At 39.6% G+C, this 25,826-nt stretch overlaps 2 protein-coding genes across 2 annotated transcripts in view; both read left to right on the top strand.

Annotated features, from left to right (window-relative positions):
• LOC117475663 (nuclear factor 7, brain-like) overlaps nucleotides 1–25,826 on the top strand; it is an 863,632-nt gene that overhangs the window by 798,256 nt on the left and 39,550 nt on the right. The window lies entirely within an intron of this gene.
• LOC117475656 (cytosolic 10-formyltetrahydrofolate dehydrogenase-like) lies at nucleotides 1,660–24,956 on the top strand. Its single transcript, XM_034121980.1, is given in 24 exon segments — nucleotides 1,660–1,722; nucleotides 3,163–3,308; nucleotides 8,474–8,708; nucleotides 9,233–9,398; nucleotides 10,508–10,609; nucleotides 11,916–12,005; nucleotides 12,321–12,458; nucleotides 13,179–13,304; nucleotides 13,748–13,839; nucleotides 15,965–16,112; nucleotides 16,189–16,308; nucleotides 17,004–17,131; nucleotides 17,996–18,146; nucleotides 18,269–18,339; nucleotides 18,537–18,642; nucleotides 19,618–19,705; nucleotides 19,956–20,049; nucleotides 20,132–20,231; nucleotides 20,436–20,534; nucleotides 21,190–21,355; nucleotides 21,538–21,557; nucleotides 21,559–21,644; nucleotides 22,994–23,193; nucleotides 23,901–24,956. Coding segments are annotated over 23 exon segments (2,709 nt in total). The 5' UTR covers nucleotides 1,660–1,722; nucleotides 3,163–3,181; the 3' UTR covers nucleotides 23,957–24,956.

Here is a 25,826-nt window from a genome sequence, read left to right as displayed (position 1 = left end):
ATGTGCTTTATAAATAAACCTAGATTTGATTTGATTTGATTTGTGAATTTACTCCAGGTGGAACTAAAGTCTGATTTAACACTTGATTATATTTCACATCATTCATCCAGATCTTTAAAGTAACTAAAGGTGTTAAATACATGTAGTGGAGTAAAAGTACACCATTTACCTCTGAACTGTAGAGTAGAAGTACAAGGTAGCACACATTAGAAATACTCAAGTAAAGTACAAGCACCTCAAAATCGTACTTAAGTATGTACAGTACGTAGTTATTTCACACCACTGCTTGTGGATGAAAAAGGAAAGATACAGATGACCTGAAATTGAAACACTATTCTTAAGTAAATCTTATTCTCACTGAAAGCAGACATGTTCTCTAATGGTCAACTATTGTGAGTGGATCATTAACATGAGAGACAACTGGAGGTTATGTGAGTTGCTCCCGATGGCATGGCCAACGGTGTGTGAGTGTGTGTGAATGTTAGGTCCTAGAGTAAGGTGCACTGCTCTGTATGAATGGGTGTGAATGGGTGAATGACATGTAGTATGTAAAGCGCTTTGAGGGGTCTTAAAGACTGGATAAAGCGCTATATAAGTACAGTCCATTTACCATTGACCATTTATGTGACATGAGAGGAGGAGAGGCAGTACATATAGCCAGATACGTTTATAAGACTGTTGAGGGAAATCCTATTAAGAGCTATTGAGAAAACCCCACTGAGGAGATAACTCACGTGCAACACAGTGCAGATGGTGTTACCTGATGTAATAACAGAAGGCCGTAGTGTGTGTGTTGAGTTGAACATGTGCAGGTTAACGTTTTGTGTTTTGCTTCTCCTCCGACACACAGACTTTGATCTTCTTGTCCTCTGACCTTCCTCTGCAGGGGCAAACCAACTTTATCAGTAAAAGTCCTGCATGCTAAATGTTACTCAAGTAAAAGTAAAAGCATTAACATAAAAATATAGTTTAAGTACCAAAAGTAAAAGTACTCATGCAGAATGGCCCATTTAGACACCGTATATTTTACATTACTGTATTCATATTATTGTTGCATTTATGTGTTCATCACTTTGTTACACCTGGCCATCATGGGGATTATTCGAAATTACTTGATATACTACTGGGTATCTTAACCTACATGTATTATATTTTGTATTAATAACCTAAATCTGCAAAGTAACTACATATGAACATTTGTAGTGGAGTAAAAATGTGAAAGTAGCAGAACGGGAAAATACCAGAGGTGTTAAATAACTAAGTATATTTACTCAAGTACTGTACTTAAGTACAATTTTGAGGTACGTGTACTTTACTTGAGTATTTCCATGTTATGCTACTTTGTACTTCTACTCCACTACAGTTCAGAGGTAACAGAGTATTCCTACACTCTGGTACTTCTACTTTAACTCAAGTACAAGATCTGAGTACTTCTATTTTTACTCAAGTACAAGAGTAAAGTACTAGTAATGCTCAGAAACTACACAGAGTCAGTTTAATGCTAGAAAGACACCTGTTCTATTGACTTATCATCGTTAATGTTCTCAGTGGCCACGTGATTGAGCTCTCGCAGCTGATTTGCCGCCCCTGGCTCCATCCTGTCCAATCACAGTGCTCTGTTTCCATGTTATGCAATCGGCCGGAGGGGGGCGGGGGGGGATTAAAAGCAATGCTGCCGGTCGAATTTCTCTTTCCAGGCAGAGAGGAGCAAGTTGCGAGAGGGTGAGATGATTTCTGTTTCTATACCAGAGGAATAATGCTGACACAGACACACACACACATACACATACACACACACACACACGCCACCTCTGTCACACGCACACACGCACACACAGCTTAAAGTGTGATATTGTAGTGCCGAGAGAAGGGAGTCTATGAATATGCATATGAGTTCATGGACGTTGTCCCCTCAATCGGTCAACTGTCAAATCCCTCCGTGCTTCTGATTGGTTAATACCGGAGTATAGGTCCACACTGAGGGATCTGGATGGTTGGCACGACAACAGATCCCGCCCCTCTCTGTTCGGGGTCATCAAACTGTCAAACAGATTGAGTCAGAGAGTCATGATTACAGTGCACTTTCTGATCCACTCATTCTGATTCATTCATTGTTCAATCATTGTGTTGGACCTGATAATGATACTGTTTCTATGCTGAGTATATACAGACACACTTTGTATGCTATATAACCTCAGTAATACATTCAAAAATGCTCAATTTGATAAAAAATACTGCTCTATTACATTACATTGCATTTAGCTCTACAAGACATATAGCTCCAATGATGACATTTAAAAAAAAGTACATTTACTCAAGTACTGTACTTAATTACAGAGTTGGGAAAAGTACTCATATCTTGAGTAAAAGTAGAAGTACTCAGATCTTGTACTTGAGTAAAAGTAGAAGTACCAGAGTGTAGGAATACTCTGTTACAGTAAAAGTCTTGTATTCAAAATGTTATTCAAGTAAAAGTAGAAAAGTATATCCTGTGACCACTCAGTCTTTACAAATCTGCCCTAATCCACAGAGCTTCCTCATGAATCAATGCTAACATACACACATGCAAACAGACGCTCGTAACTAAATACATTTACTCAAGTACTGTACTTATCATAATGTTATCTAAAGGTACTTGACTTGAGTATTTTCATTTTATGCTACTTCATACTTCTAATCCACTACAATTTGATATAAAATATTTTACTTTTTACTCCATTTGTTTGACTAGTTACTTTGCAAGGTCATATTATTGATAAAAAAATTATTAAATTAAATGGTTTTCGTTATGGATATACCTGGTAGTATAAAAAGAGTACTTCTACACTGTGGTATTAATACTTTTTCTTAAATGAAAGATTGAGTACTTCTTCCACCACTACCCTACATATCTTAAACTGCACTGTAACTTTTATTCATGTATTTTTCTTTTAATGTTTCTTTTATTATCTTTGCTTTTTAATGACTGTTTTTAAATGCCATTTTGTCTTTCATTTTTCTAAAGCACTTTGAATTGCCTTGTGTTGAAAGGTGCTATATAAATACACTTGCCTTGCCCTCACTTGCAATATGAAATGTGTATTTGTTCTCACATAATCCATGTACTCTGACTGCTCGTACTAATTACAAACGTATTTTCTGATGGTGTTTCCGCCTCTGCAGATCTCAGTGAGCTGTGAGGATGAAGATCGCAGTGATTGGTCAGAGTGTTTTTGGGCAGGAGGTTTACAAAGAGCTGAGGAAAGATGGACACACCATCGTAGGAGTCTTCACAATCCCCGACAAGGACGGGAAGGCAGACCCTCTGGGTGAGAAACTGCAAAACTGTCCGTCCTCTCAATAAAAACACACACCAGGAACTCGGGGTGCTGCCAATTGAAATTTGGACTCGTCACAGCGTCCCTTTTTATTACTATACTCCACTAAACAAACAACAAATTCAGTAAAGCTCTCCTATCAATTTCTCATGGTCACTACGATTGATGACAATGTGTTATCACTTGTGTGCTATCTTATCTAGCATCAGTTATATGGATATATTGGATTTTTTAGCACTGTTATGAATAGGGAAGGGCAGAACCAAATGTAATGTTGATTATGAGATAGAGCAACACATTTTAACCCTGACATGTAAATATGCAATAAAAGGACATTTAATGCTAATTTTCAGGTTCATATTTGTATGTAGTGTCTCTACTTTAAAGAGTCCTCTCCTGCTGATGTTCAGGTGTATATCAGTATGTAGTGTCTCTACTTTAAAGAGTCCTCTCCTGCTGATGTTCAGGTGTATATCAGAATATAGTGTCTCTACTTTAAAGAGTCCTCTCCTGCTGATGTTCAGGTGTATATCAGTATGTAGTGTCTCTACTTTAAAGAGTCCTCTCCTGCTGATGTTCAGGTGTATATCAGTATGTAGTGTCTCTACTTTAAAGAGTCCTCTCCTGCTGATGTTCAGGTGTATATCAGTATGTAGTGTCTCTACTTTAAAGAGTCCTCTCCTGCTGATGTTCAGGTGTATATCAGTATGTAGTGTCTCTACTTTAAAGAGTCCTCTCCTGCTGATGTTCAGGTGTATATCAGTATGTAGTGTCTCTACTTTAAAGAGTCCTCTCCTGCTGATGTTCAGGTGTATATCAGTATGTAGTGTCTCTACTTTAAAGAGTCCTCTCCTGCTGATGTTCAGGTGTATATCAGTATGTAGTGTCTCTACTTTAAAGAGTCCTCTCCTGCTGATGTTCAGGTGTATATCAGTATGTAGTGTCTCTACTTTAAAGAGTCCTCTCCTGCTGATGTTCAGGTGTATATCAGTATGTAGTGTCTCTACTTTAAAGAGTCCTCTTCTGCTGATGTTCAGGTGTATATCAGTATGTAGTGTCTCTACTTTAAAGAGTCCTCTCCTGCTGATGTTCAGGTGTATATCAGTATGTAGTGTCTCTACTTTAAAGAGTTCTCTCCTGCTGATGTTCAGGTGTATATCAGTATGTAGTGTCTCTACTTTAAAGAGTCCTCTCCTGCTGATGTTCAGGTGTATATCAGTATGTAGTGTCTCTACTTTAAAGAGTCCTCTCCTGCTGATGTTCAGGTGTATATCAGTATGTAGTGTCTCTACTTTAAAGAGTCCTCTCCTGCTGATGTTCAGGTGTATATCAGTATGTAGTGTCTCTACTTTAAAGAGTCCTCTCCTGCTGATGTTCAGGTGTGTATCAGTATGTAGTGTCTCTACTTTAAAGAGTCCTCTCCTGCTGATGTTCAGGTGTATATCAGTATGTAGTGTCTCTACTTTAAAGAGTCCTCTCCTGCTGATGTTCAGGTGTATATCAGTATGTAGTGTCTCTACTTTAAAGAGTCCTCTCCTGCTGATGTTCAGGTGTATATCAGTATGTAGTGTCTCTACTTTAAAGAGTCCTCTCCTGATGATGTTCAGGTGTATATCAGTATGTAGTGTCTCTACATGTCTCCATGCTTTAATGTTCAAAAAGCTCTTTATTGTTCTCGTACTGCCTGTGCTGCAGCACCTCTTTTCACCCTCTGTCTGAAACCAGAGCTGCTTTGATTGGTTAGCTGGCTGGCTCTGTTGTGATTGGTCAACCGCTTGGAGATGTCCCGCCCCTTTAGCCTATCACATACAATGTGTTTGAGCGCTAGCCGAGTGAAAACTAGGGACTAGGACTTAACCTTAATGGTCTCTTTAGCTTGATAAAAATCATACCTAAACGTATCTCAAATATTTCTAAACGAGTTCTGTTTTCCTCACTTTGGAAATCTTTATAATGTCATTTTACATGTGTGCAAAGACATTTCTCAGGCTTCTCTCGATGCAGTTTAAAATATAAACAAATCAATAAAAGCAGCAATGAAAGCAGTAAAAGCAGAAGAGAATGCAAAGGCACTTCTGTTATTTTCCTGCAGATATTTAATTGCTCTTTTTACTGCACTGTTAGTGTACAGTTTTATTATTATGCTGCTGTGTTTAGGGTTTAGACTTTATTCATCCTGAAGGAAATTGTTGTGCCAGAGTTACAAAACTCTGGCACAACAATTTCCTTCGGATGAATAAAGTCTTATCTTACTCTTATCTTACTTGGCATTATTTGAGGGTTTTCATCATTGTTTCCCGTCACAGCGGCGGAGGCGGAGAAGGATGGCGTTCCCTTTATAATACTGTCATTTTACTGGTGTACAAAGACACTTCTCAGGCTTCTCTCTATGCAGTTTAAAATATGAACAAATCAATAAAAGCAGCGATGAAAGCAGTGAAAGCAGTTTGATAATATTGTATTTCGATAAACACACGCAAACAAACACACACTAGGGCTGTGCAATTAATCGTATTTTAATCGCAATTACGATTTTGGCCTGCCACAATTACGAAAACAACATAATCGAAAAAAACAATTATTTAGGTTGTGACAGTGCAACATATTTGATCTAAATAATTTTGGTCTCATTTATTTGTATTTATCATATTTATATATGTTTAGTAGCTTGTAGAAGTGCGCTCCAAAATATTTGTTGTTATTTTGATATTATTTATTTAAATATATCATTTATTTTATTTCTTTTTGTATTGGTTTTTCACTTGAATTATACGTTCAGGGTAATCAACAGTTAAAAAAATACTGTTCAAATTATTATTTGTATTTGTTTTAAAGTTCAATAAATTGATTTTTTCAAAGTCAATGAATAATCGTATTTAATAATTGTGATATCAATTATTGACCCAAATAATCGGGATTATGATTTTTGCCATAATCGCACAGCCCTAACACACACTGTTTCTTTTTTTGTCTCCATGTATATTTTGTCATTTGTTATTTGTCTTCACTTACTGTCTTCTGAGTATCTGTGACACTGTAATGTACGTGTATGCACTTGTCTTGTAACTCCTATATCACTAAAGAAAAACAGAAGAAAAAAAGAAAACAGTAAAAGCAGCAAAGAGCAGATCAATATTACACCAAGTCAAGGAATTATTTGAGGGGTTTTCATCACTGTCTCCTGCAGAGGTGGGGAGTACAAATACTTTGTTACTGTACATTTGTCTGGTATCAGTACTTTACTCCACTACTTATTTTTCTGACGACTTTTTACTTTCTACTTCTTACATTTTGAACACAAATACCTGTACTTTCTACTTCTTACATGTTGAACACAAATACCTGTACTTTCTACTTCTTACATTTTGAACCCAAATACCTGTACTTTCTACTTCTTACATTTTGAACACAAATACCTGTACTTTCTACTTCTTACATGTTGAACCCAAATACCTGTACTTTCTACTTCTTACATGTTGAACACAAATACCTGTACTTTCTACTTCTTACATGTTGAACACAAATACCTGTACTTTCTACTTCTTACATGTTGAACACAAATACCTGTACTTTCTACTTCTTACATGTTGAACACAAATACCTGTACTTTCTACTTCTTACATGTTGAACACAAATACCTGTACTTTCTACTTCTTACATGTTGAACACAAATACCTGTACTTTCTACTTCTTACATTTTGAACACAAATACCTGTACTTTCTACTTCTTACATGTTGAACACAAATACCTGTACTTTCTACTTCTTACATGTTGAACACAAATACCTGTACTTTCTACTTCTTACATGTTGAACACAAATACCTGTACTTTCTACTTCTTACATTTTGAACACAAATACCTGTACTTTCTACTTCTTACATGTTGAACACAAATACCTGTACTTTCTATTTCTTACATGTTGAACACAAATACCTGTACTTTCTACTTCTTACATTTTGAACACAAATACCTGTACTTTCTACTTCTTACATGTTGAACACAAATACCTGTACTTTCTACTTCTTACATGTTGAACACAAATACCTGTACTTTCTACTTCTTACATGTTGAACACAAATACCTGTACTTTCTACTTCTTACATGTTGAACACAAATACCTGTACTTTCTACTTCTTACATGTTGAACACAAATACCTGTACTTTCTACTTCTTACATGTTGAACACAAATACCTGTACTTTCTACTTCTTACATGTTGAACACAAATACCTGTACTTTCTACTTCTTACATGTTGAACACAAATACCTGTACTTTCTACTTCTTACATGTTGAACACAAATACCTGTACTTTCTATTTCTTACATGTTGAACACAAATACCTGTACTTTCTACTTCTTACATTTTGAACACAAATACCTGTACTTTCTACTTCTACATGTTGAACACAAATACCTGTACTTTCTATTTCTTACATGTTGAACACAAATACCTGTACTTTCTACTTCTTACATTTTGAACACAAATACCTGTACTTTCTACTTCTTACATGTTGAACACAAATACCTGTACTTTCTACTTCTTACATGTTGAACCCAAATACCTGTACTTTCTACTTCTTACATGTTGAACCCAAATACCTGTACTTTCTACTTCTTACATGTTGAACACAAATACCTGTACTTTCTACTTCTTACATGTTGAACACAAATACCTGTACTTTCTACTTCTCACATGTTGAACCCAAATACCTGTACTTTCTACTTCTCACATTTCCCAAACAGGCTGGTTCCTTTAGTTTGAATGTGTGTTTGGTGGCGTGATCATTATTATTTAGAGTCATTGCGTGCCTATTGATTTGAACACGATCCGTGTATCCATCATTTCCTGGTCTTCTCTAAAGAAGAGGGACCAATGAAAACGTTGTCATGTTGCCGTTGTTCAGCATGGAAACATTCATTAGCTAACAATGACATTATTGTTCTATTAATATAAAGGGAGGTCAGGTACTCTTTAAAACAGCTGCTAGTTATGGGTACTTTTTACTGAAGTACATTTCAAAGCCCTCTTTACTTTGACTTGAGTAAAGAAGTTTAGTCAGTACTACTTTTACCAGAGTATTTTTAAACACGAGTATCTGTACTTCTACTTGAGTAAAGGATGTGTGTACTTTTGCCCTCTCTGTTTCCTCTCACAGCGACGGAGGCAGAGAAAGATGGCATTCCCGTCTTTAAGTTCCCTCGCTGGCGGCTGAAGGGCCAGGCCCTCCCGGAGGTGGTGTCCCAGTACGAGGCGGTGGGAGCGGATCTGAACGTCCTGCCCTTCTGCTCCCAGTTCATCCCCATGGAGGTCATCGAGCGGCCGCAGCACGGCTCCATCATCTACCATCCCTCCCTGCTACCCCGCCACCGGGGGGCCTCCGCCATCAACTGGTGAGTCAAGGGACAGGTCGCTGTGAGCAGGGTGGGGAGGGTAACTTAAAGGTCCCCTATTATACTGTTTTTCATCAATATATTATAGGTCTCAGATAAATACAGAACCTGTCTCTGAAGTGTTTGGCTCCAAACACAAAACAGATCATTGCAGCATCCCATAATCCCCTCTGTTTCAGCCCTGTTTCAAAAGTGCTGATTCTCTGTCTGTTACTTTAGATGAAAATAAGGAGCCCCTCCCCACGCCCCTCTGAGAGATATTTGGTTAAAAAGAACACAATGGTGCTCTAGGAGGAGATTCAGGTGATAAGGGGGGGGGGGGGGGGGGGTTACCTTGTTTACCTTGTTTGCTGAGAATCTTTTTTCCTGAAACTTTCAGAGTCTCTTTACACAGAGGGGACACATGTTGATGTAGAAGAGACGTGAAGAAGTGGATTTTGCACAATAGGTGACCTTTAATGTAACTGTAAGGGCATACACTTACCCCTCTCATGTAATCCATTCCTCCTGTGTGTGCCCCTCAGGACTCTGATCCACGGGGATAAGAAGGGAGGGTTCACGGTGTTTTGGGCTGACGACGGTCTGGACACCGGACCCATCCTCCTGCAGAGGGAGTGTGAGGTGGAGCCCAACGACACCGTGAACACCATCTACAAGAGGTTCCTGTTCCCCGAGGGGGTCAAAGGCACAGTAAGAGAAGGGACGGGGCAATGCATTGTGGGTGAAGTTCTCTCTCTGTAGCGGCTCCCACACTGTGGAATAATCTGCACATCAGACAGGCCTCCACACGGTCTGCTTTAAAATCGCTTCTGATAAACCCACCTCTTCTCCTTAGCGTATTAACATCTTTTAGAGTGTTGCTTTTATTGCTTTAAATTGTCTATTATTTGTACTTGTACTTGTTTTATGGTGTGTGAGCGGAGCTGTGTGATTTTGTTTGTTTATTTGACTGTACAGCACTTTGGTCTGGAGGTTTTAAAGTACTTTATAAATAAAGCTGAGTGGTGCAGGGATGACGTATTTTTCTAGGCCGACCCTGAAGTAAGCTGCGCATGGGTTCCCTCGACAAAAAGCAACAGGGATTTCTCCATAGGATTGTTGAAAATTGTCGTTTGATCGTTTGAACACGATCATTTCAAAAATACAGATTCTAAATGGAACAAGTTGAAGCGTTTGTTTGAACAGTTTGCAGGAGGCAGGTACTTGCTTTCAAGCAGAACAGGGCAAACAAACTTGGAGTGTTTACGTGTTCGGCGTAATGACGTAAAACGTCCTCCACAACTTCTGTAGTCCTATTCAGCCACTTGGTAACAACCATCGTTTTCCAGACACGTCAACTCTTCAGAAGTCACCAGTGCTGATGGATTTAATGTCGTAGAACAAAACGTGATCCGTCGCTTCAAATTCTGTCAACCACAGACCTTATTTCCAGATATTTTCCAAAATCCTATAGAGAGATCCCATTGGCTCTGAGACGAGGGAACAGGAAGTGGTGAAATGCTGACTCACTTCCGGGTTTTAGGACTCGTCACTGCACCACTCTATTGTATTGTAGTGATGTGACTGATTTTCACTCTTTTCGCCAAAGCTTCTCCAACAGTAGATTTTGAACGTTGGGATTTTTGATGTGAAAAAAAGTCCTTAAAGTTACCGTGAGGGTAACGGAGATGAATACAAAAGCTGAATAAAGGAGACGCAGTGGGCTCTCCTGCTCCTCCTCTCTTTGGGTCCCCAACATAACAAACACTGAGATGCTAAAGTCCACACAGATATCTCACATAACCTCTGTGGTGTTTCAGGTGGACGCCGTGAGGATGATTGCAGAAGGAAAAGCCCCGAAGATCATCCAGCCTCAGGAGGGCGCTACATATGAGTGCATCCAGAAGAAAGACAACGCTAAGGTATTAAAGAACAACAGCAGACGGATCAATAAACACCAAGTCGTTGGGATGCAAATAACACGAGTCACAGACTGTAAAAAAACACTATTAAAAGTTGCGTTTATGTGTAATACTGTAGGTGTATGATGATTTGTAGAATTGTGTGATTTACAGATTTTTACAACAGCTTTCATTAAACTTTTATTGACTATTGAAGCAAGGAAAGGCTGTATTGATTTAAAAAGGAAATGAATGTTGACATGTAATTAGCATTGAAGCATACGATGGGAATATTTTACTTTGAAACCCATCTATCTAAATATATGTGGTTTGAAATCTGACATTTCTTGTAAGACAGAAATATGTCAGTAAAACATATTATAGATGGCATTTAAAAATACTAATTTAAAAGCAAAGATAATAAAAACATGAATAACAAAGGTACATGAATACAAGTTGCAGTGCAGTGAGATGTGAACAGTTCATTTAAAAGCAGCGGCAAAAAGAAAAGTCTTCAGCCCGGATTTAAAGGTCCCATGTCATGCTTTTCTGGTTATCACCCGTCCCCTTGTGTGTTATGAAGGTTTTTCTGCATGTAAACGGTCTGCAGAGTCACAAACCCTCAAAGTACACCCTGTAGAGAGTAAAACTCTAACACAGAAAAGACCTGTCTATGCTGCCCCAGAACGCCTCGTTGGAGATTTATCTTTTTCCATTGTTTTCTTCTTGGGTTCTGTGACGTGACGTCCGCTGAGCCGTTACGTTACACACACTCAATCTTTTCTCAGCTGCAGCTCCGCCGATTTCTCCGCTTGAGACGGCGGGACGCGGCGAGGCTGTGAGTCTGTGTGTGAGCACAGACTCCCAGCCAGGCTGCGGGTGTGTGTGTGTGTGTGTGTGTGCTCGGGCTGGTTTCGGGCTGGGTTTCGCTGTCTCGCAGACGGCCACTGGGCTCACAGGGAGGGGGGGGGGGGCAGGAGCTCCAACAAGCCGTTTAGGACAGAGAGTGAATACACATACTATACAGAGATGCTGTATGAGAAACCAATGTGAGTTTGGAACATTGCACAATATACATTTATTCTAGTAGAGCTCAACAATGGAATTATGATCAGTAGAAATGGCCATGACATGGGACCTTTAAGAGTAGTAGCGGACTTGATTTCAAGAGATTGGGATTTCCAATATACTAAAAAAAGAAAATAGATCCAGTGAATGAGATGAATGTTTGGGAATGGAAAGTAAAATGTTTTAATGTTTTTTTGTATTCTGTCTGACGTTGTGTGTGTGTGTGTGTGTGTGTGTGTGTGTTTGTGTGTGTTGGCAGATTGACTGGAACCAGTCTGCTGAGGCTCTCCATAACTGGATCAGAGGAAACGACAAAGTTCCCGGAGCCTGGGCGGAGGTGGATGGACAGGTAACAAGAAACTCTGGAAGTATTTTGATATGTTCATAGAAGAACAGAATTAGATTTGTCTATCGATGTTTTGTGATATAGGTCAATCTGTTGAGCATTATATGAATGGCTGACTGACTGCTATGACTGACTTATGTTATAACTATTAAATATTATAACAGGGCTTAATTGAATACTGGATTCTGAATTGGTCAATTTAGACATTCCATATGTTGTTGACCGTTGCTAAGCCCCGATTTACAAGAAGTGAGAATATTTCCAATGACTGTTACATCTGTAGAGTCTAAGTCGTGTTTCCTGTCTCTCTTGGTACAGAAAGTGACTTTCTACGGCTCCAGTCTGGTGGAAAACGGTCCTTCAGCCAACGGTCAGCCTCTGGAGATCCAAGGAGCTTCTCGGCCCGCCATCGTCACCAAAGCTGGCCTCGTGCTGTTCGGAAACGACGGCAAGACGGGTATGATGTCTTGTTGTTTTCTTAATGTATTCAAGGACAGACAAATCAGTCATAGTGCATATTTCCTGCAGGCTATTTAAATGTATACACCAAAGAATACAAGACACAAAGGTGTGAAATAAGAGCTTTTGTTAACTCAATCAGACACATTTCTCCTGAGCCTATGTTGTGGAGATTCAGCACTCACAACAGGAAAGAATGAAACGGAGAGGAATCAATAAAACACAAACACAGATATAGCTGATCAGTAATTATTATTTAGTTGTTGCAACAAACCAAACAATAATGGGGAGTACATCACCTACTGCCACAGCAGTAGCAGTAATCATACAGCACATATAGCCACTGCAATGAACACACACACATTTCCCCTAAGCATGTTTAACGCACACACATTTGATCATGCAGCCTACCACACAAATGTCACATGTGTTTCTCTCTGAAAGCTATCCTTGTATATGTTGAAAAGTCATCATCTCATGACATCCTTAGGATTAGTTAACTAACAAAGGTTAACTGTTTTTATAACCTAAGGCCTTCTCTAAACTTTTTCTGAACAGCTCATTTGGGAAACTGAAACTCAATAACATGCATTATATAGCTTACCATGTGATGAGGCATAAGACTGATATAACACCCACACCACTGCTGATCAGATGATTTTAAAGCTTACTTTAAGGTGGGACAGGTTTCACATCTGATTGTGTGTTTCTCTGCAGCTGCTGGTGAAGAATCTGCAGTTTGAGGACGGGAAGATGATCGCTGCAGCTCAGTTCTTCAGCTCGGGGAGCAGCGCTACTGTGGAGCTCACGGAGGAGGAGAAGACCTTCGCCAAACACATCAAGGTAAGCATCACTCTGTGGAAGAAGTCTACAGCTCACTGTTAGAAAAATATCACTTGTCACTGGCTTGAGCTTCAATCTCAGGATCCATGTATTTATGATCCTCTCAAGAATGGAAGTAGTCATCACATACAGAGTATTCAATGTTTACTTCAGATTAGCTCCACGTCAGAAATGATCATGCTTGTCATATGTCTATCTCCATAGAGGCTGAATCATCATGTTAATCACATAGCTATCATATGCCTCAAACAGTCCTGATGCTCTTCTAGGTAATCACACATCCTGTCATGCACACAGCTACAGTTGGGATACCTTTGTTATCATGTTACTCTCATGTTGGAAGAGGACATTCAGGATTTTCACAACAGTAACTGAGAAGTGTCTAGGATGAATTTTCCCAACAAAAGATGTCCAGTGTTGACTCTGACCATGTTTCCTCGCAGGCGGTGTGGCAGAGTATTCTCTCTAACGTCGCTCAGATCGAAGACTCCACTGATTTCTTTAAGTCTGGTGCTGCTTCCATGGATGTGGTCAGGTAATGAAGGTGATACATAGAGTTCATCTGGTGTAAAAGAAGTCCAATTGTTAAGAATTGTGCTTAAGTGTATGGATCAACCTCGTCTTTGATGTAGGAAGGAACCGAATCTATTCACTGTTTACAGAACAGAAAGATACACTCAACAAATATCTTAGCAGTCAAGAAGTCTGCATTCTCCACAAGTTTAGGTGTTATCTTGTAATTTATATGAAAAACATTTTATCACTAACAACAAGACTACTAGAATAGAAGAATAGGGAGGGATGAAACCCTCTTTAATGGTCACACATGCAGAGCACACAGCACACACAGTGAAATTTGGCCTCTGCTTTTAACCCATCCTAGTACAAGGAGTCTAGTACTAGGAGCAGTGGGCAGCTATTGTACAGCGCCCGGGGAGCAATGGGAGTGGGGGGGAAGGGGGGTGTCCGGTGCCTTGCTCAAGGGCACCACGGCAGGGCAGGAGGTGAACTGGGACCTCTCCAAGTAGAAGTCCACACTCCATATTTAGGTCTGGTCGGGGACTTGAACCAGCGACCCTACGGCTCCCAGTCCAAGCCCCTACTGACTGAGCCACTGCCTCTACTGCAATACAATAGAGGCTTTGTAATGGATACACTCATTTAGGGTCACTTACAGAGAGGGCAAAAGTACACACATCCTTTACTCAAGTAGAAGTACAGATACTCGTGTTTAAAAATACTCTGGTAAAAGTAGAAGTACTGACTAAACTTCATTACTCAAGTAAAAGTAAAGAGGGCTTTGAAATGTACTTCAGTAAAAAGTACCCATAACTAGCAGCTGTTTTAAAGAGTACCTGACCTCCCTTTATATTAATAGAACAATAATGTCATTGTTAGCTAATGAATGTTTCCATGCTGAACAACGGCAACATGACAACGTTTTCATTGGTCCCTCTTCTTTAGAGAAGACCAGGAAATGATGGATACACGGATCGTGTTCAAATCAATAGGCACGCAATGACTCTAAATAATAATGATCACGCCACCAAACACACATTCAAACTAAAGGAACCAGCCTGTTTGGAAAATGTGAGAAGTAGAAAGTACAGGTATTTGGGTTCAACATGTAAGAAGTAGAAAGTACAGGTATTTGGGTTCAACATGTAAGAAGTAGAAAGTACAGGTATTTGGGTTCAACATGTAAGAAGTAGAAAGTACAGGTATTTGTGTTCAACATGTAAGAAGTAGAAAGTACAGCTATTTGTGTTCAAAATGTAAGAAGTAGAAAGTACAGGTATTTGTGTTCAACATGTAAGAAGTAGAAAGTACAGGTATTTGGGTTCAACATGTAAGAAGTAGAAAGTACAGGTATTTGTGTTCAAAATGTAAGAAGTAGAAAGTACAGGTATTTGTGTTCAACATGTAAGAAGTAGAAAGTACAGGTATTTGGGTTCAACATGTAAGAAGTAGAAAGTACAGGTATTTGGGTTCAAAATGTAAGAAGTAGAAAGTACAGGTATTTGTGTTCAACATGTAAGAAGTAGAAAGTACAGGTATTTGTGTTCAACATGTGAGAAGTAGAAAGTACAGGTATTTGTGTTCAAAATGTAAGAAGTAGAAAGTACAGGTATTTGTGTTCAAAATGTAAGAAGTAGAAAGTACAGGTATTTGTGTTCAACATGTAAGAAGTAGAAAGTACAGGTATTTGTGTTCAAAATGTAAGAAGTAGAAAGTACAGGTATTTGGGTTCAACATGTAAGAAGTAGAAAGTACAGGTATTTGGGTTCAAAATGTAAGAAGTAGAAAGTACAGGTATTTGTGTTCAACATGTAAGAAGTAGAAAGTACAGGTATTTGGGTTCAACATGTAAGAAGTAGAAAGTACAGGTATTTGGGTTCAAAATGTAAGAAGTAGAAAATACAGGTATTTGGGTTCAAAATGTAAGAAGTAGAAAGTACAGGTATTTGTGTTCAAAATGTAAGAAGTAGAAAGTACAGGTATTTGTGTTCTAAATGTTGGAAGTCAAAAGTCTTCAGAAAAATAAGTAGTGGAGTAAAGTACTGATACCAGAAAAATGTACAGTAACGAAGTATTTGTACTCCACTACTTCCCACCTCTGGTCACTTATAAAAGCAGGTTCTTTCCCCTGCTGTCCTCAGGCTGGTGGAGGAGGTGAAGCTCCTGTCCAATGACTGCCAGCTTCAGAACGAAGACGTCTACATGAACTGCACCTTCACGGACTTCATCCAGATGTGTGTGAGGAAGCTGCGAGGGGAAGATGATGAGGAGGAGCTGGTCGTAGACTACGTGAGTGATATGACCGACTGCTGCTGAAAGTAAAGGTGAAGACGACGAGGTGTTGACGGGACTGTTTGTTCCTCAGGTGGAGAAGAACATCAACAACATGACCATCAAGATGCCTCATCAGCTGTTCATTAACGGACAGTTTGTCGATGCAGAGGGAGGGAAGACCTACAAGACCATCAACCCCACCGACGGCACGGTAAGAGGTTGAAAACAATTGTCTTTGTAAAGTTGGATTATTGAAACCCAGAGGAAATAAAATGCACAAAGAAAATTCTGTCTGGTGCAACAGATAGTGTTTTATATTTTATTTGTTTTAGATTTTGCTGCAGCAATAGCTAATCGTCACTAATCCCACCTCCACCTGTCTCCTATAAACACCTGATTACATGGGGCCCAAAGCTGCCTTCAAGATACAAGCATGAACAACTACCTGACATGATGAAACTAAATAATTATACATTTACTATAAACAAAACAGGAGGAAAAAAATGTTTAACTATTAAAGAATATAAATCAATGAAAAGCTCCAACAATTATTACATATAAGATAAGAAGTTCTTTATTGATCCCAATTTGGGAAATGTTTGTGTTGCAGCAGCATAATGTAAAAGTACTTTATCTGACGTCACTTTTGTCTTTTATCAAACATATCTTAAAGTTATTTTATATCTGATGTTTGTGGCTGCTGTTGAGTAACACGTACTCCATCAAAGTGCTTGATTTTTAGATGTAGGCACTTATCGGAACAATATAAATTAGAATAACTTCGACATAATGCAGTTTTTACAGCCTGACGTAATCAAGATTTAAAAGTCTCCCTCACCATTATTCAAACTTAGTAAAATGCTGTTTTTATCCTTTCTTCTTGCTTTATGATGCTCCATCCTTCAGGCCATCTGTGAGGTTTCTCTGGCTCAGATCAGCGATGTGAACACGGCCGTCGCCGCTGCTAAAGAAGCCTTCGAGGAGGGAGAGTGGGGCAAGATGAACGCCAGAGACCGAGGAAGACTCATCTACAAGTCAGTAACAAAACACCTTCATCATGTTCTGATAACACACTACAGGAGAGGGAAAACCCCCAAAAGCTTTAGCTAATGAATGTTTCCATGCTGAACAACGGCAACATGACAACGTTTTCATTGGTCCCTCTTCTTTAGAGAAGACCAGGAAATGATGGATACACGGATCGTGTTCAAATCAATAGGCACGCAATGACTCTAAATAATAATGATCACGCCACCAAACACACATTCAAACTAAAGGAACCAGCCTGTTTGGGAAATGTGAGAAGTAGAAAGTACAGGTATTTGTGTTCAACATGTAAGAAGTAGAAAGTACAGGTATTTGTGTTCAACATGTAAGAAGTAGAAAGTACAGGTATTTGTGTTCAACATGTAAGAAGTAGAAAGTACAGGTATTTGTGTTCAACATGTAAGAAGTAGAAAGTACAGGTATTTGTGTTCAACATGTGAGAAGTAGAAAGTACAGGTATTTGGGTTCAACATGTAAGAAGTAGAAAGTACAGGTATTTGTGTTCAACATGTAAGAAGTAGAAAGTACAGGTATTTGTGTTCAACATGTAAGAAGTAGAAAGTACAGGTATTTGTGTTCAAAGTGTAAGAAGTAGAAAGTACAGGTATTTGTGTTCAACATGTAAGAAGTAGAAAGTACAGGTATTTGTGTTCAACATGTAAGAAGTAGAAAGTACAGGTATTTGTGTTCAACATGTAAGAAGTAGAGAGTACAGGTATTTGGGTTCAAAATGTAAGAAGTAAAAGTAGAAAGTCGTCAGAAAAATAAGTAGTGGATTGAAGTACTGACACCAGATAAATGTACTTTAGTACAGTAACAAAGTATTTGTACTCCACCACTTCCCACCTCAGGCTGGCTGACCTGATGGAGGAGCATCAGGAGGAGCTGGCCACCATCGAGGCCATCGACTCTGGAGCCGTTTACACTCTGGCTCTAAAGACTCACGTGGGCATGTCCATCCAGACCTTTCGTTACTTTGCAGGCTGGTGTGACAAGATCCAGGTGAGGAAGCCTGGAGTGAAATGAAATCAAACTCGTGTTAAAATGTAATTTGTATAACCACCAAATAACAGTTTCATATGGAAAATACATGGAATTAAAAGATTATGTTTTTTTTTTCACAGGGCAGCACCATTCCCATCAACCAGGCGAGACCCAATCGTAACCTCACCTTCACCAAGAAAGAACCAATAGGGTGAGAGTGGATTTACACACGCACATACACACACACGCACACGCACAAATGCACATACACACACTCCCAGATTGTATCTCTTAAAATGTTATCATCAATAGTCACCGCATTGCTTGTCCCACATAACACTTATAAATGAATTACAAATCGACTTGTATCATAAGCAAAAGTCTTCCCCTTTCTTCTCCTCTCCTCAGAGTTTGTGCCATCGTGATTCCCTGGAACTACCCTCTGATGATGTTGGCCTGGAAAACAGCCGCCTGCCTGGCAGCGGGAAACACCGTCGTCCTGAAACCTGCTCAGGTCAGAGAGAAATAAAGAGCTTTTTGAACATTAAAGCATGGAGACATGTCCCAGTAGAGACACTACATACTGATATACACCTGAACATCAGCAGGAGAGGACTCTTTAAAGTAGAGACACTACATACTGATATACACCTGAACATCAGCAGGAGAGGACTCTTTAAAGTAGAGACACTATATACTGATATACACCTGAACATCAGCAGGAGAGGACTCTTTAAAGTAGAGACACTACATACTGATATACACCTGAACATCAGCAGGAGAGGACTCTTTAAAGTAGAGACACTACATACTGATATACACCTGAACATCATCAGGAGAGGACTCTTTAAAGTAGAGACACTACATACTGATATACAGCTGAACATCAGCAGGAGAGGACTCTTTAAAGTAGAGACACTATATACTGATATACACCTGAACATCAACAGGAGAGGACTCTTTAAAGTAGAGACACTACATACTGATATACACCTGAACATCAGCAGGAGAGGACTCTTTAAAGTAGAGACACTACATACTGATATACACCTGAACATCATCAGGAGAGGACTCTTTAAAGTAGAGACACTACATACTGATATACAGCTGAACATCAGCAGGAGAGGACTCTTTAAAGTAGAGACACTACATACTGATATACACCTGAGCATCAACAGGAGAGGACTCTTTAAAGTAGAGACACTACATACTGATATACACCTGAACATCAGCAGGAGAGGACTCTTTAAAGTAGAGACACTACATACTGATATACACCTGAACATCAGCAGGAGAGGACTCTTTAAAGTAGAGACACTACATACTGATATACACCTGAACATCAGCAGGAGAGGACTCTTTAAAGTAGAGACACTACATATATTAGAGCCCCTTTTTGCTATCAAGTGTCCTCGTTTCCGAAACACATGACACATGCATTCAGAAAATAAAGATGATAGTTTTAATAAATGCTGCTGTGTGTCTGCAGGTCACTCCACTGACGGCACTGAAGTTTGCTGAGTTGGCGGCGAGGGCGGGGATTCCCAAAGGAGTCGTTAACATCCTGCCTGGATCAGGTAGGGTCTCACACTCAATCTGTTTTATGCTGGATGAGTTATCAGCTGCTCATCGTCTAGCTCCGCAGAAGTCAAAGTGAACATCCTCTTCCTCTTCTTCATCTTCTTCCTCTTCTTCTTCCCGGGCGCTGTACAATATCTGCCCACTGCTCCTAGTACTAGGATGGGTTAAAGGCAGAGGTCAAATGTCACTGTGTGCTGTATGTGTGACCATTACATAGGGTTTCATCCTCCAATTCTATTCTTCTAGGAGCTCTGGTGGGTCAGCGTCTGTCCGACCACCCTGACGTCCGTAAACTGGGCTTCACAGGTTCCACTGAAGTCGGGAAACACATCATGAAGAGGTGAGATGAAGTAACACACATTTACAAAACTGTAAACAACATGTTCCATCATTGCTCATCTGTGAATCTCCTCCGTCTGAAGCTGTGCCGTCAGTAACGTGAAGAAAGTGTCTCTGGAGCTCGGAGGAAAGTCCCCCCTCATCATCTTCAGCGACTGTGACATGGATAAGGCCGTGCGCATGGTGAGTCATTGGAAGAAGGGTTGTAGTTGTTTTGTTGAAATGGCTGTAGGAGTGAAACGCTATGGAAATCTTAATTCCCAAGCTCCCCCAACAATGCCAAGATGGCGGCGGTGATGAATGCTGCCGTGTCTTTGGCTTCTCTCCAACTTCCTTTTATTTCAGTATTTGTTTACATTTGGGTGTGTGCTTTTCACTTTTTTTCAGGGCATGAGCTCCGTGTTCTTCAACAAGGGAGAGAACTGCATCGCGGCCGGCAGACTGTTTGTGGAAGACTCCATTCATGACCACTTTGTGAAGAGAGTGGTACGTGTTTCTCTTCTTATCTCACACTGAGGATGCCGTATGTTCAGAGGTTTGAGCAGCAACACACTCCCTAGAGGCATTGGATATATTTCTGATGTGGATCACAGTGCATTTGTCATGTTTTCTAAATATTGAATGTGTCAATAGTGCCAACACGGTGACGAGTCGTACAGGTGAAGTCAATATATAGCCGACTTGCTAACCGAGGATCCACTAACTTGACATTTTTGACACACGCATAGCTTTCCAGGTGAAAAAAAGTCAGATACAAAGTTTCTGTTAAATACAGTCCATTTATTTCCTTTTACTATACATAATATTACGGTTCACGCAATACCTTGGCAAATGTTTGTAATCCCGTGTTTGCGTGTGTGTGTGCTCTGTGTGTTGTCAAAAACAGTCTGGCTTTCCGGCTGAACCTGAATCCACAGACATTGGTTCCTACCTTTATACCCACAGTGTGAATTGGCTCCTACAGTCACATAGTATGTTTGATTATTTATCGAGCCAGCATTGCTTTAGCTTGGCAGACAAAATGTTAATACTTAAATTCCGTAAAAACTCTGAAACTGAAATGAGAAAGATTTTGAAACGAAACCCTGACTGACTGGGTTTTTTGCATCTGTTCGCATCTATGTGTATGGGTTTCTCTCAGGTTGAGGAGGTGAAGAAGATGAAGGTCGGTGATCCTCTGGACCGATCCACAGACCACGGACCTCAGAACCACAAAGCCCACCTGGACAAACTGGTGGATTTCTGTCAGACGGGGATCAAGGAGGGGGCCACGCTGATTTGTGGAGGAAATCAGGTGCAGAGACCAGGTAAGCCTTCATGATGTCCAGCCGTTAGGAGGCAGATTGACTCCATTGTTTCTGATAGAATAGAAAAGAAAATAATCCTTTACTGTCATTATACAAGTACAACGAGAAGAGTAAAGCTACTCCTTTTAAGGTGCCATCAGGCAGATATGTAACGTGCTCTCTGGTTGTGTGTCTGCCTCCAGGTTTCTTCTTCGAGCCCACGGCTCTTCACCGATGTTCAGGACCACATGTTCATCGCTAAAGAAGAGTCCTTCGGCCCCATCATGATCATCTCCTCGTTCAAGGGCGGGTAAGAGCCTGTGTCCACGTTTAAGCTTCTGTTTTCTATTGTTTCCAATTAGGAGAGCACGTAATCTAATGCGATACCCTAAAAAGAGATGGCAGTACCCAGGGTCTTTATTCTGAGCAGTCTGCCCTTCTTGTGCTGCCTCTCCGTCACTTCAAAGTAAACATCCTTTAAGGTTTCAGAAAAGCAGCGGTGAAGACGCTGTAGAAATTGGAGAAGAAGCTTGTCTTGACCCTGTCTATCAAATCCTAACAAAGACCAAAAGCTCATTTGTTTGAACAGATCGACCGGCAAACACTTAACGCATTTTTCTGATCAAAAATCTTTTTATTGCGTTTCGACAATGCGTAACCAGTGTTTGTCATTTAGAAATGAAAAGCTAAATATATGCATACAAATGAGACAGTGGTCTGTACTGGTTGTATGTACAATTTATACTTAAAGTGGACCTATCATGCTATATTATAATAATATAGTGTAGGACCATACCTATATAAGGCATATTTATAAATTTTTTCTTTTTCAAAATACCAAACAGATCATGCATTTTAGCCATGCCTCATTTTGCTCAATTTGACAATTTCTAGCTCTGTTTTTGCAAGGGCAGATTCTGTGAGAACAGCACCATCTACAGGCCTGGCATATGTACTACAACGTCTCCAGCGCTTTCGAACGGCAATGCCGTGGCTGTCTCCTCCTGATTGGTGGAGTTGGCCCAATAGCCGTAGCGCCACCGTCCTGACGTCAGGACAGTGTTCAAATCTGGATCAGTTTTTATCAGATCCGTTGCAGCCCCTTTTTTAGAGATTTGGGTATGGAGGAAAATAGAGAGGGTTGTGTTTTCTGACACTTGGTGAGTTCCCTGGAACACCGGGGACACATATTCATGTATACAAGACGTACACAAGTGCATTTAGCATGATAGGTCCCCTTTAATGTAACAGTTGGGGGCATTGAAAATCGCCTGGCCATTTACGCTGATATCGTTTTATTTATAAAAAATGTGTCTGTCATTTCCAGCGCTCAATAAACTGATGAAGGATTTTGGTACGTTTTCAGGGTATAAGGTGAATAGTTTGAAATGTAACATTCTTCTACCTAAAGAATCTGAAAGACTTAATCCAGCTCTTCAAACAGATTTCCCTGGAAGGTTTTAAATATTTAGGAATACAGATTACACCTGAAATAGAAGACCTCGTTCCAACAAACTCTGACCCCATAATAGCTTCTGTGATTAATACTTAACGTATTTTTGATAAAATGCTGAAGTGGTTCTGTGCCTTTCTCTCTGTCTCATCCTCTCTTGTGTATCCCCTCCCTCCTCTCTCTCTCTCTCTCTCTCCCTGCCTCAGTGATGTGGACGACGTCCTGAGGAGAGCGAACGCCACAGAGTTCGGCCTGGCGTCGGGGGTTTTCACGCGGGACATCAGCAAAGCTCTGTACGTCAGCGAGAAGCTGAACGCCGGCACCGTGTTCGTCAACACTTACAACAAGACGGACGTGGCGTCGCCTTTCGGAGGATTCAAACAGTCCGGATTCGGAAAAGACCTGGGTAAGAAACAGCTGACTCTGGATCTGTTGTTCATGCAGGGGGGAAGAATTGGCTTTGCAATTAAACAATGAATCACTTGAAATAGTTTAAACACGATGGACATGTCTCCATACTGACACACTACAACATTAAAATGCTCTTACAAGTATCTGTTATTGATAAAAACAGGATTATATATTTTATAATGATGGGAAAAAGCCATCCTGCACACTTTGGACTTTAACTTTTGATAATTATATTCAGTTATTTTAAACAACATAGCTACAAGACACAAACGGAGGGAAATTAAAAAAAAAAATATATATATATATATATTTAATAAAAAAGAGATGAAATGAAATCAAATAAAAACAAAAACAATTGGGCAGTACTGTAGCAACATTATCCTCAAAAGTGCACATAGTCCCAGCAGTTTAAGAAGCTTTACTTTTCCTTTCAGCCAGATGGCTCTCATGGATTCCCATTGTTATTTCTTAGCATGTTTGACACATTAACATTCCCTAACAGTTGAGTAAACGGGTCCCAAACCCTATCAAAGGTTTCATTTTTCCCTTTCAGAATATACGTTATCTTCTCCATAGAACAGCAATTACTCATTTCCCTCAGCCATTGGCCAATCTCTTTTGAGGGGTATTTGAAGTATTTAGAGTAAAGGATCCGAGTACTTCCTCCATATCTGAGTACTGTTGTTTCTGTCTCTACAACAGGACAAGACGCTCTGAATGAATACCTGAGGACGAAGGCAGTGACCATCGAGTATTAAGAAGAAGAGGAAGCGGTGAAAAGTGGAGGATGGAGTGATTTCCTCTCAGTATAATTGACTGCCTCTCATTAGTGAATACTAATCCTGTGCCTTAACACGATCAATCAGTCTAACAAATGAATGTTGAGTCCTGATCCATGCTGTAGTAAGTACTGTCATATAAATACACCCAAGTGACCTCAGAGACTGTTTGTAATCAATGTGATTTAGTAAGAAATGGATGATGTGAAGCAAGGAGGTCGAAACATCAGGATCCTGATCAACATGTCGGGTTATTTTTATTATTAACGACCGCTTCGCTGCACATTATCCAGTTTATTACACGGCTATGTACAAAATAAACCAACGACTTGTTTCAGGAATATTGACAATTATTTTTAAAATGATCCTATTCCCTAGTCTGTCTTCTTCTGCTGTTCCCGTTAGTGTTTACTTCCTGTCTGTCTTCTTCTGCTGATTTCTCTGACGTCCAGCGCTCTGTCTGTGGACAGTTTAGCCGTCATGAATCCAAAGTTTCCGGCTCTCCACAAATATAAAAATCTATTTTCAAAACCTATTCATGGTGTTTTCTGATGGATAAACTAATGTTTGTTGTCCACAGCTGACGTTAAATTGACCGGACTTCTTTATGCGGATTGATATCACTGCACATAGTCACTTGATTCCCCTTGGCAATGATCTGTTCTTCTTAGCAACAGTCTCCTAGCGAAAAATAACAGACTTCTGGAATGTACAAATCGACCAATCGACCAATCAGAATCGAGTATTTGACTAAGCCTTGTAATAAGTCTAACAGATGATTGTTTAGTCCTGATCCATGCTGTTGTGATCTACACCCAAGTGACCTCAGAGGCTGTTATTAATCCATGTGATTGAGTTACGAAATGGAAATATTTTTAACAGACTGCCTGAGTTTCTGATATGGCTTACATTAGGTCAGAGAAGTATTAAGAAATATAACATTTCTAACAACAGGTTCTGAATAAAAACTGAGTCTCACCACTGTCTCCATTTTTATTCTTATTCCTTCATGTATGATGAAGTTTGACTTGAAATAATTCAATGGAAATAATTTTTTCAATTTACACAGATTTTTATGTCGATGTTATATCAGAACATAACTAAATTACGACACTTTAGAGTATTGCACTTTGGTTTAATCTGTTTTCTGCCATTATTCTGGTATGAAGCTGCAGTAATGTTGACATGAATCAGATCAACAGCTGATATCCACATTTTGACTGCACTCATATATTGGTTAAGTATAAAAACACATGATATTCTATATGATATAATGCATTTACTTTTACATTTAAACGTGGCCCCATATTTACAAACTACAACATTAAAATGCTCTTGCATGTATTTTTTTCATTATAAATTCAGTTGACTGTGTAATGCTACTTGAATAACATTTTGAATTCAGGATTTAATACGTATTTTAAGTATTTAAAGCAAATTATCTGAGTACTTTCTCAATATCTGAGTACTTATTGTAAGGGGGCGTGTCATCTCTGTGGTGAAAGTTATGAATGTTCATATTTTAACCCATTTTTAACATATAATGACCAGAGTTGGACTCCAGTGCTGCCAAAACCTACTACACATCATCTTCATTCAAGATATTCCCAGGAGTTTTCAGATGGATCGTGCGAGGGCTTTTGTTTTGAAATCACTTCCGGGTATTCTGCCCCGCCCCCCAGCTCCAATGTTCATAATTTGACCATTTAGTAAGATGAAAAGCACATGTAAAACAGCATTGCAGTCAAGTCACTGTTCTGTTTACTGGTTCACGAAAAAAAAACAATTGTTATTAAGATGCACGGAATAAATTACCGGTAATGTTCACCAGGAACCTACTTTTATTTTG

The sequence above is a fragment of the Trematomus bernacchii genome, unplaced genomic scaffold (genome assembly GCF_902827165.1).
Source record: "Trematomus bernacchii unplaced genomic scaffold, fTreBer1.1, whole genome shotgun sequence".
NCBI classification, from domain to species: Eukaryota; Metazoa; Chordata; class Actinopteri; order Perciformes; family Nototheniidae; genus Trematomus; species Trematomus bernacchii.
The sequence above is the reverse complement of the archived record's forward strand: the minus strand, read 5'-3'. Positions and strand labels throughout refer to the sequence as shown.